Genomic DNA, 10,483 nt, shown 5'->3' on the forward strand with positions numbered 1-10,483 from the left:
GACCTATTACGAACATGGTCCATATGTACAAACAATTTATTTTGTCCAATCTACACAGATTGTTCTATGTTAATGCAGCACTTTTGTTTAGTTCTTATGTCTCTGTCATTTATTGATGAAATTAGTAGAGCTGAAATGTGTTGTTTCAAACCTTTTTTGACACCAAATAATAACTATTTATTCATGTGAACAATACAACTTTTATACATCAAAATGTTTATACAGAGGGGTACAAAAGGGGCTTTATAAAGCCATTTGCCCTTTCCCTTTCAATATGCTACCATTACAACAGAGTAGCTATTCTTCAAGGATTTTCAACGATGCCACAAATTTGTAGCATGCCACCAGAATTATCTATTCTCATAACTAACATTGCTAAGACAACTATTAGCCAAGGCAACACTGCGCATCGAATGAGTCGCTTATTGGCTGATTTGTACTTGGCAATTTCAGTTTGAAGTGGCTTCATTTTACCCTCCAATTTCACAGCTTTTGCTTCCCACTTTCTTGCAGCTTTTTCAAATTCAACCATTTTTTCCTCCATTCCATTGATCTTTCTGAGTAGACCCGGTATAATCATTGTAGATCGAGCGCACATTTCATCATCTATCCAACCCCAATAGCCACAGCCATCCTTAAAAAAAAAACAAATTCATTATATTTCTTACACAATAATAAATTAAGTATCTAAAAAAATGTTACAAACCTCCCCCAATGCGCATTTGGCAAATCTTCTTCCCGGATTTTGTGCAGTCCATGAAGTTATCATTACTGTCTTCATCCCACAAACACAAGTAGGCAAAATGGGTGTCAACGATGTAGGTGGCATGGATCTTGCTGGCCCGACTCTTGGTGGCGTTGATCTTGGTCCTGCTTCCTCTAATCCAAGTTGGGCTTCTTCCATTTCCTTCTCTTGTAGTTTCTCTCGGGTAAGTAATCTTTATTAGTTTTATACAAGAAGAACAAGAAGATCTATTTTCGACTTCCTAAATTGACCCTACCTTTTGTATTGGAAATCGCGCAAACGGACACCTCTGCAAAGTTAACGACTAAATCTAACAGAATGGGCTCGAGTCTACCTTTTATACAGTTTGATGGTCAAAACCAGCCTTTTAATAGTTGAGTGACCAAAACTCGACGATGGCTAAAGTTTAGTGGCCACTGGGATAATTTGCCCTATATATATATATATATATATATATATATATATATATAGTTAAAATATAATTAAAACAAGAAGGTAGGTGTACTATTAAAGTCGTACAATTATCATTCACCACTTAAGTTGCAACACTTTGATAGAAAAAATTAACTTTGGATCCACCTCTTATTTTGTGCACTACCAAATAGATAAAACCTTTACACGTATACATTCTTAATTACTAGTATTTTACTACATATATGTGAAATAAGTTCGCAAAACTTTTATTCTAGATGCCAAACGTGCCCTTGGTAACTCTAATTAATCAATCTGGTTCTTCCCTATCTATCCACCCTCCCATTTTTTACCCAAAAAGAAGAAAAGGATGACTGAAGAATCGCAGGCATCGCTGAAGTTAGTATTGCTTTTCTGGGCAGATAGAAAATGGAAGGGCATCGGCCACTTGACAGCTTGGTGCTAAGGCTCGGCATCTCTATCTCTTTTGTCTTCTCGCCTAGCTAATTGCCAATGTCGCATTGCAATATTGCACATGGGATCATGGGCTATAAATAACCTCTGCTAATAAATTTTTTTGTTTGCCTTCCTTTTTTTATTTTTTTTTTGTTTGCCCCTTTAACGTCTCTTTTTGAGTTTTGAATACTTGCAGTATCATATAAATAACAAGTTGGCGCACAACATTATGAGCTTTTTTGGTAAACAAGTTTTTTACCAAGTTTATCTGTTACGAGTTTTTTTAATAATTTTATCTGCAATGACATCAAAAAAATTTTCAAAATTTTTAAACTTTACACTTTAAAATATCCAAAAAAATTACACATTTTAAAAAAAATTTCCACAAATTTTACAGTAAGTTACAGTAAATATTTAGACAAACATTCAAAAAATTCATTTGTCAAATGGGGCCTCTATTCTACTAAAAAATATTTGGAGATCCCTGTTTAACAATAGAGTATTGCTTTAAAAAAAAAGACAGGAAAATCACGACATATCTAAATGACTTACTATTTAAGGAGATGGTGAGACAAAAAGCAAGGATAGGGAAATAAAAATCAGGTAACAATAGAAGAGAGAGAAACCCAAAATTATAACACATATATCTTTAATATTGTAGATCATTATTATTATTAGCATTAATGCATGTGATCCGAGTTTTGCCCTCAGGTAAATGAATAGAGGTGTGCTGATTTAACAAGATCACTTTTTCTACATAAATAAACAAGCGCTCATTCCAATCATGTGCGTTCACACTAATAATTGCAAATGACTGGAAGAGACTGGCAGACAACAGCATTTTGCTATCGCAACTGGAATGAGCTGGCTCCAACTCATTATTGTCATCTTTGCATTATTTTGAAGCCTGGAGCCCAACAATTGCAATTGCATCAGCAGACTCTTACCCGACTCCACCACTTTTTTGCAGATTCCCATCTATAAAATATGGTGTATTATTGCACTAATTGGCTTCCTCGCAAGTTCAGGGCATCTTGTGATTAATTTACTGATCTCCTTCATTTCATTTTGGTTTCTAGCTCCTCTGTGCTAAAGGACGCTTTCAAGTACCTACCATTGACTTTTATTGGTGAACATGATGTACCTTGTTAATTACAAATATTTATCTATATTTATATCTATACTATAGTTACCCTCAACATGGTGCACATTGATGCCAGCTTTTCTACCTACTACCATTGACTTTTATTGGTCAACATGGTTTCCCTCGTTAATTACAAAGATTCATCAATAGTTTGTATTGATGGTTAGTGTTCAAGTTTTTCCTTTTCAAGATTGTCCTTCTTACAAAATAATTAGGACGACGTCAGTCCCTAATTTTGAATGCGCTTTCTAATATCATTGAGGGTATTCATGTATTGTCATAATCAAGATCTCATATTCAAAAAAGAATTTTTATTGCATCAAAATTTCTTTTGAATTATGAAATAAAATTAGATTTCGAATGAATCGCGTTAATGTAATTTCTAACAATGCAATAAGCTTTGGAATGAAACACGTCAGTGTAATTTCGTTCTTAACTTTCTCACATGGCTTTAACAATTCGTCTATAATAAGTTACCATGTAAAAATGACAAACATTGAGAGAACTTTATAATATATCAATATAGTGTCTCTCTATTTTTTTTTTTATGTTATTTCTAGGAACCAACGGCACTATTGATCACTAGGAAAATTTTTTGACTTTGTTTCTTCTTTTGTTTCACTTACAATAGCTCGAATAATGCACCTCATCACATTTGAATCCAAATTATGACTGTACAATAGTTAATTATGGCTTTGAACTAGGATTGGAGAAAAAAAAAATTGAACCACTACTCCTTTTTTAGCCTATAACTCTTTAAACTCAAGAAAAACCAATCCAACTATATGTTTCAAATTTCTCTTTTTCGTATCCCTACATAAAAATCTTCTTTACAAGGATACATTCTCGCTTACTATATATAGTCAATATTTATTTAGTCCTTGCAGATATGTAGCAAAATTTTCCCACAAATTAATTATTCATGCATCTTGTATGAAGTGATTTGAGAAAGGTCAATATAATCTAGCAAAAAAGGGCAAACTTGAAAAGAAAAATTGAACCACTAGACACACATAGTTATAGAATGAAACATATGCCAACTTCAATACTATTGGCAATTAAAGATCAAGTATAATAGTATACCTAATTTCCCGCAAAGAAAAAAGAAGGAAAATAGAAACACAAAATTATGATTTTACTTACTTTGTCGAGTGTATCAAATTTTTGTTATTTTTTAACATTACAAGGAACTAAAGGACTAATTAGACATGATAAGATGGTGGTGATGGGATTTGGCTCAGTAGTTAAAGGTTACCTCAATTGTCTTATGCTGAGTAGTTGGTCATAGGACGAAAATAAATCACTACGGCTGTTTATTTCATACCTTAATCTTTTCAAACTTTAGATTTCTATTTTGACAGTAGAAAAGAGAAAGTAATATTATAAAAAACAGCATAATGTGCATGTGTAGAATTTTAAACGTGCCGAATAAAAACTAATGCATTGAACACTATAATAGTTAGATAGTTCTCTTGTAATTCTGGACCTACTTCTTATTGAATGACTAAAGTCATTTATTTCCGATTTCTAGAAAATGGGTTTTTGGCTCTCACCTCCCATTCTTGACCAAAAAAAAAAAGATGAGTGAACAATTGCACTTTAACCGTAAGTTATTCCTATTGCACAAATAAACAAATAAAGTGCGTACAACAACAGTAACGTTATGTATTCTCTATTCAGTTATAAGAAACAAGGTAGCGGAGGACTTCAAGCTTAGGTTAAAGTAACTCTATAGCTTAGTTTATCGAAACCTGAATTGAACTTTGGTCTTGAGTTGTTTTTTCAGTTCCACTCCGAAGAAATTAAAAAACTTTCCTCTGCATCACATGCTCCTGGAAAACTCATAGCTGGCTTCCACTCGATTCACAACTGTCATTTTTATTTTGGTAGTCACTCCTTTATCTTTATCCGACCAAAGTACTAAACGCGATTAATTTAGTAGTGAATAGTGCAATTCGCTTCTTTTACATTTGTCTTCTTTTCTAAATACATTTGTGAATGAGTTTGAAATTGTTTTCGAATTTTTATTATTTATTTACCCGACTAAACTCAGAATAGTTTGATTATTTTACATGTAAATACTAATAATCTTATGCTACTCGAATAAAATTTGATTTTAATTAATTGATGAACCCATTTAGAAAAAACTCATATCTAACCCAACTCGATTCCAATATCAACTGGAGTAATTAACTTGATTGTCTTTCACTTCTAACTACAACTACAATTTATAGTTCTAGGGGCAAAATACCTAAGTCGATTAGTTTAGCGGTGAATAGTGCAATTAGCCTTTATTTAAATGATTAAATCTCACCTCCTTTACGTTTGTCTTCTTCTGATACATTTGTACATTGTATTCTTCCCCCATACAAATTCTCTCTCTTCTGTCTCCCTCCACCAGAACAAATAATGGAGCAACTACACTCTCAACTCAACTTCCATGCTAGTAGTTCATTTTAGCTCTCTTACGACGTCGTTCTACGTCTACTTCAACAAATGCGAACCCCTTTTTTCCTTCTCTTTCATTTTTTTTTTCGCCTTTTCTTTCTCTTAACTCCAACAAAGTTTGCTGCTGCTGCTGCTTGTGATCTAACTTCTGAGTCCTACCTTGCCTGTAAAAGATAAAGTCTCGGACTTCAGGTGAGTTTCTTCTCTTTATCTTCTTTTGTCTCAGCTTTTTCTTTTTCCTTCTCAGTTTTTTTTTTAAATTTAATTTAAAGTTTTGAGGTTGTCTGAAAAGATAAATGAATGTGAATCTCTAGATTTGACTATGACTTTTCTCTGTTTGACTCTCTACTTTATGTTCTTCTGAAAATTGCAGTTTTAACTGCAAAAATTCCTTGAATTTTACGTCCATTTCTGAAGCTGCATTTGCTGGTAATGTTGACCTGCTGTAATGTTTAGTACTAGGGTTTATGAAGATTTTTGTTTTGGTTTGTTTCTTTTGGTTTTCTGTAACGGTTTAATAATAATGCGGAGATTTGAATGAATTGAAATTTGTTTTTGCAGTAAATTTTCATTAAATGTGGTTTTTTTAGTTCTTAAAAGGATTGCGACTTCTTGAATTCTAAGCCTTGTAATGCTGAGCACAGAAATAAGCCACGACATGATTGAGTGGTATGTAATCCTTAATTGCAAAGAAATTTGATTCTTTTTAATGCACTCCTCATCATTTTCTGCTATTCTTTTCTCTTTTTCTTTTTTGTTTTGGCTAAATTTGCATGCTACAATTTATAGTTCACATTTTGGTCAGACACCGCATTGGAGTGGTTTGTTCCCAAGGTTTCTTTGCTATTCGCTCCGTTTTTATTACAAATACTAATTGGTCAGCAGAAATTAGTTCCATATAGGAAATCCACAATGTCCAGTCCAACAGCGTTTTAACTTTCTTCCTTCCCCTTGTAAAGAACCCACAGTTGAAAGAAGGTCCTGAAGGCTCATCACCCCACCATTTGCAGAGGCTTCTTAATAGCTTCAACGATTTTGTATTGTAAGCAGCTAAGGCAGCTTCGTCTTTCAAACTCACTTTGCTGCCTATCTTCCTGTCTTCAATAGCTTTAAATCTAAAAAACTGTCTAAACACTTGCATTGACGTTAAGGAACCTTTTGACCAACACAAATACTGTACACAAATTAGCGGTGAAAGGATGCAACTCTTAATCATTTTTTATTTCAACTCTATAAAAGTCTAGTAGGGATGGATTGCTATAGAAGATCATTTTTCTATTACTAGAATTCTCTGCACCAATAAATCATTAACAGGGCCAAAGTGCTAAAATCTGCTTTTCGGCATTAATAGGTGCACAAGCACTGGTGTTCTGAAATTTGAAGATAATTTATACTGACCCTTTGGATGCCTTTCTGCTTCTTGCCTACTAAGTATAATTTTGTATTCTTAACTAGTTTCAGCTACTCTCGGCTAGATTTCACAAAAGAATTCATCAGAAACCTGAATTGAGCTTGGTCTTGAGTTGCTTTTTCTGTTCCACTCAGAAGAAATTAACTTTCCTCTGCATCACGTATTCCTGGAAAAAAAAGAAAAAGAGAGAGAGCAGAATTAAGTTCCACAGAAGGATGAGGTTGTATATGTCAGCAGAAGGTGCAAAAGACTTTGTTTTATTTCTTCGTCAATGAAATCAACAATGTCCATTCCAGCCGCGTTTTAACTTTATTCCTTCCCCTGTTAAATGATAAGAGGCCATTGCTTTTGTACGATGCTGCAGTAGCCACACCATTTTCTTTATCCGACCAAAGGACCCACAGTTGAAAGAAGGTCTGAAGGCTGATCACCCCACCAGTTGCACAGTCTTCTTAATAGCTTCCATGATTTTGTATTCTAATTTCTAAGCAGGTGAGAGGCTGCTTTGTCTTTCAAACTCGCGTTGCTGCCTATCTTCTTGTCTTCAATTTCCATCATGTTTCTTGCTTTAGTTTCTTCTAATTGGTTAATTCTTTCTTTTTCTTTTTGACACCGTTTTTCTTTTTGATAAATACTGCAACATATAGCATCAAAGTTCATCAGCTTGTGAATCTATAACCTCCTCTTCCTTTCAAGATACTACAAGTGGACTGTCCTATAAACCAGAAGCCGCCTTCCCCAACTTTCTTAGGTTAAAAAGAAAGACTGAAAATGGCAGAAACTGTTCTCTCTTTTGTGCTGCGTCAACTCTCAACTTTTCTACTCGAGGAGGGACGACTATTGGGAGGGCTTCGGCGAGAGGTCCAATTCATCATGGATGAGTTGGAGCAAATGAGAGCTTTCCTGCGAGAGGCAGAAGCAAAAGAAGAAGACGCTCAACCCACGCTCCAACAATGGATCAAGCAAGTGCGGGATGCTGCTTATGACACTGAGGACATTCTTGATGAATTTGTAGCTCGCTTTGCTCGGCATGACGCAACAGGATTCTACGGCTCTGTTCGGAGAGTTTTCAGCTCCATCAAGAATTTGAGAGCTCGTCATCGAGTTGCTAGCCAAATACAAAGCATCAAGTCCAGAATCAAAAGTATTTCTGAAGGTCATCAAAGATACCAATCCGAATATGGTATCTCTGCCCAGCGTCCAACTCACTTTCTGCTGTGAACAACACAACATGGCGCTATAGCAGAGATGATGCGCTGCTTGTGGAAGAAGCTAAATTAGTTGGCATTGACCAGCCCAAGAAACGTCTTATTTCTCAGCTCCTCCGAGGGGATGATTACCAACTGAAAGTTGTTTCAGTGGTTGGTATGGGAGGACTTGGCAAAACTACCCTGGTGAAAAGAGTCCACTTGAAGTCAGAAGGCAACTACCCTAGTGAAAAGAGTCCACGAGGATCCTGAAGTCAGAAGGCATTTCCCAGTTCGTGCTTGGGTAACTGTCTCTGAAACATGTGACTTTCAGTACCTCCTGAAAGACTTGATTCAGCAGTTACACAAGGAAGGGAATAAACCAGTCCCACAATCGATAGAGTCTATGACTACCACTGAGCTGAAAAAAATTGTCAAAGATTTTCTTCAACAAGCTGGAAGGTATGCGATTGTTTTTGATGATGTATGGGACGTGGAATTTTGGAATACCATCAAATTTGCACTGCCCGAGAGTAGCCACGGCAACCGTGTCATGCTGACAACTCGAAGAGCTGATGTAGCCTCTGCCTCTTGCATTGAATCTCGGGGTCTTGTCTACAGAATGGAGCCACTCTCTGTAAAGGATTCGAGGACCCTGTTTTGCAACAAGATCTTTAATGGTGGTAATTGCCCTGGCCATTTGATGGATGTTTCCAAAGGTATATTGGACAAATGTGAGGGCTTGCCCCTTGCAATCCTTGCAATCAGCGGGCTTTTGGCTTCAAAAGATGTAAACAGAATAGACGAATGGGAGATGGTTCGACGCAGCCTTGGGGGTGAATTAGAAGGCACGGGTAAGCTGGACAGAGTTAAAAAGATACTCTCTCTCAGTTATAATGATTTGCCTGGGCATTTAAAGACATGTCTGTTGTACACAAGCATCTTCCCAGAGGATTATGAAATAGCATGCATTAGACTAATTCATTTGTGGATTGCTGAAAGGTATGTGGAACGGAGGGAAGGAATGAGTTTTGCAATTGTAGCTTGGAGTTATCTCATTGAACTCGTCAATAGAAGCCTAATTCAAGTGACTAAGGTGTTTTTTGAAGGAATACCTCAATATTGTCGAATCCATGACCTATTAAGAGAAGTTATTCTTCTCAAGTCAAGGGAACAAAACATGGTGACAGTTACTACTGGACAACCGATGACGTGGCCGACTGATAAGGTACGCCGTCTAGTAGTCCATAGTGGTAGCAGTAACAACACCCAGCACCACCAACAAAGACGAAATTATTGCTTTGACCACCTTCGGTCGTTCGTTACATTTGAATCCATAAGCCCGCTACTATCCAAAATGTTGTTATCTGAAGTTTTAGGGAGTAGCAAGTTGTTAAAGGTTTTGGATTTGAGAGGTCAAGAGACACAGGAGGAAATACCAAATGAGATTTTCAAGATGTTTCATCTCAAGCATCTGGACCTATGGGGTACGAGAGTGGAGAGAGTCCCAAAAGCCATTGGAAAGCTTCAACATTTGGAGTATCTGAATTTGGCTGACACAAGAGTTAGGGAATTACCCATGGAAATCCTAAAGCTGCAAAAACTTCGGTTTCTCGAAGTATTTCAACCAGTTGTTCCTTCCGATGATGATTATGGATATCATGGATTTAAAGCTCCCTCGAATATGGGAGGGCTTCTTGCCCTAGAAGTATTAAGCTGCATGGATGCAAGTAGTGGATCCACAATAGTTAAGGAGATAGGAAAGCTGACCCAATTAAGAGAACTACGTATTACAAAGTTAAGAAGAGAAGATGGAAAGGAGCTCTGCTCCTCCCTTGCCAACCTAACCAGTCTTCGGCAATTAAGCGTTGCTTCAATTGGAAAAGGTGATGATTATGAGATAATCGATTTAAATCATCATCATCCTTCTTCTTTTCTTCAATCTCTTGGTATGCTGATTTTGCGTGGCCGCTTAGAAAAGATGCCACAATGGGTAGCTCATCTTCACGGCTTGCTAAGAATAGATTTGAATTGGAGCAGGTTAAGGGGCGAGGAGGATCCGCTTGAATCGCTCCAACATTTGCCCAATTTGAGTAAAATTAATTTCTGTGGATCTTACCAGGGAGAAGGGTTGTGCTTCAAGGCTGGAGGGTTTCTAAAGTTGAAGTGGATGCACTTAAAGAGAATGGAAGGGCTGAGAGGGATGAGAGTGGAGGAGGGTGCATTGCCTCGTCTACAAATACTATTTCTGCGGCTACTTCCATTACTAGAGGAGCTGCCATTGGGTATTCAGCACTTGAGCCATCTTCAACGGCTGTCTCTGTATGAGATGAGTTCTCAATTGAGAGAGAAGCTGTTAGAGAATCAGAAGGAAGAAAGTGAAGATTACACAAGAATCGCACATATTCCTGAAATTCTCATTGGTTACTATACAGATGATGGGGAATGGAGAGAGCACCGGCTATGGGAAGAGAAGAAGAAGAAAACATATAATCTTTCCTAGCAGCAACAGCAGCAGCCACTGTGGCTTCCCTTGTGGACAGCACTGCTTCCTCTTCTTTTGTTTTTATTTTTTATTAGTAATTTTTTTCCCCTTCGACATCCGTGTGAGAAGTTCATCATCTTCTGTGTCTTACCTTCTTATTTATTGTATGTATTGTGTATAATGCTTGATGTTGTTA

At 36.6% G+C, this 10,483-nt stretch overlaps 2 protein-coding genes and 1 long non-coding RNA gene across 3 annotated transcripts; 2 read left to right on the forward strand and 1 right to left on the reverse strand.

Annotated features, from left to right (window-relative positions):
- Nucleotides 1-303: 303 nt before the first annotated feature.
- On the reverse strand, nt 304-788 carry LOC113779260. Its single transcript, XM_027324800.1, has 2 exons — nt 707-788; nt 304-634 (listed from the first exon to the last, which is right to left on the reverse strand). The coding sequence occupies exons 1-2, from the start codon at nt 779-781 to the stop codon at nt 305-307; spliced, it is 405 nt and encodes a 134-aa protein (XP_027180601.1). The 5' UTR covers nt 782-788; the 3' UTR covers nt 304.
- A 4,478-nt stretch (nt 789-5,266) lies between these two features.
- Nucleotides 5,267-5,633, forward strand: LOC113779310. The gene is made up of 2 exons (XR_003469477.1): nt 5,267-5,396; nt 5,578-5,633. It is a non-coding gene; the product is annotated as an uncharacterized LOC113779310 (long non-coding RNA).
- Nucleotides 5,634-7,386: 1,753 nt separating this feature from the next.
- On the forward strand, nt 7,387-10,475 carry LOC113779471 (disease resistance protein RPM1-like). The gene is made up of 3 exons (XM_027325053.1): nt 7,387-7,771; nt 7,813-8,024; nt 8,065-10,475. The coding sequence occupies exons 1-3, from the start codon at nt 7,387-7,389 to the stop codon at nt 10,303-10,305; spliced, it is 2,838 nt and encodes a 945-aa protein (XP_027180854.1). The 3' UTR covers nt 10,306-10,475.
- Nucleotides 10,476-10,483: the final 8 nt, after the last annotated feature.

Source organism: Coffea eugenioides, chromosome 8 (genome assembly GCF_003713205.1).
Source record: "Coffea eugenioides isolate CCC68of chromosome 8, Ceug_1.0, whole genome shotgun sequence".
In the NCBI taxonomy this organism is placed as follows: domain Eukaryota; kingdom Viridiplantae; phylum Streptophyta; class Magnoliopsida; order Gentianales; family Rubiaceae; genus Coffea; species Coffea eugenioides.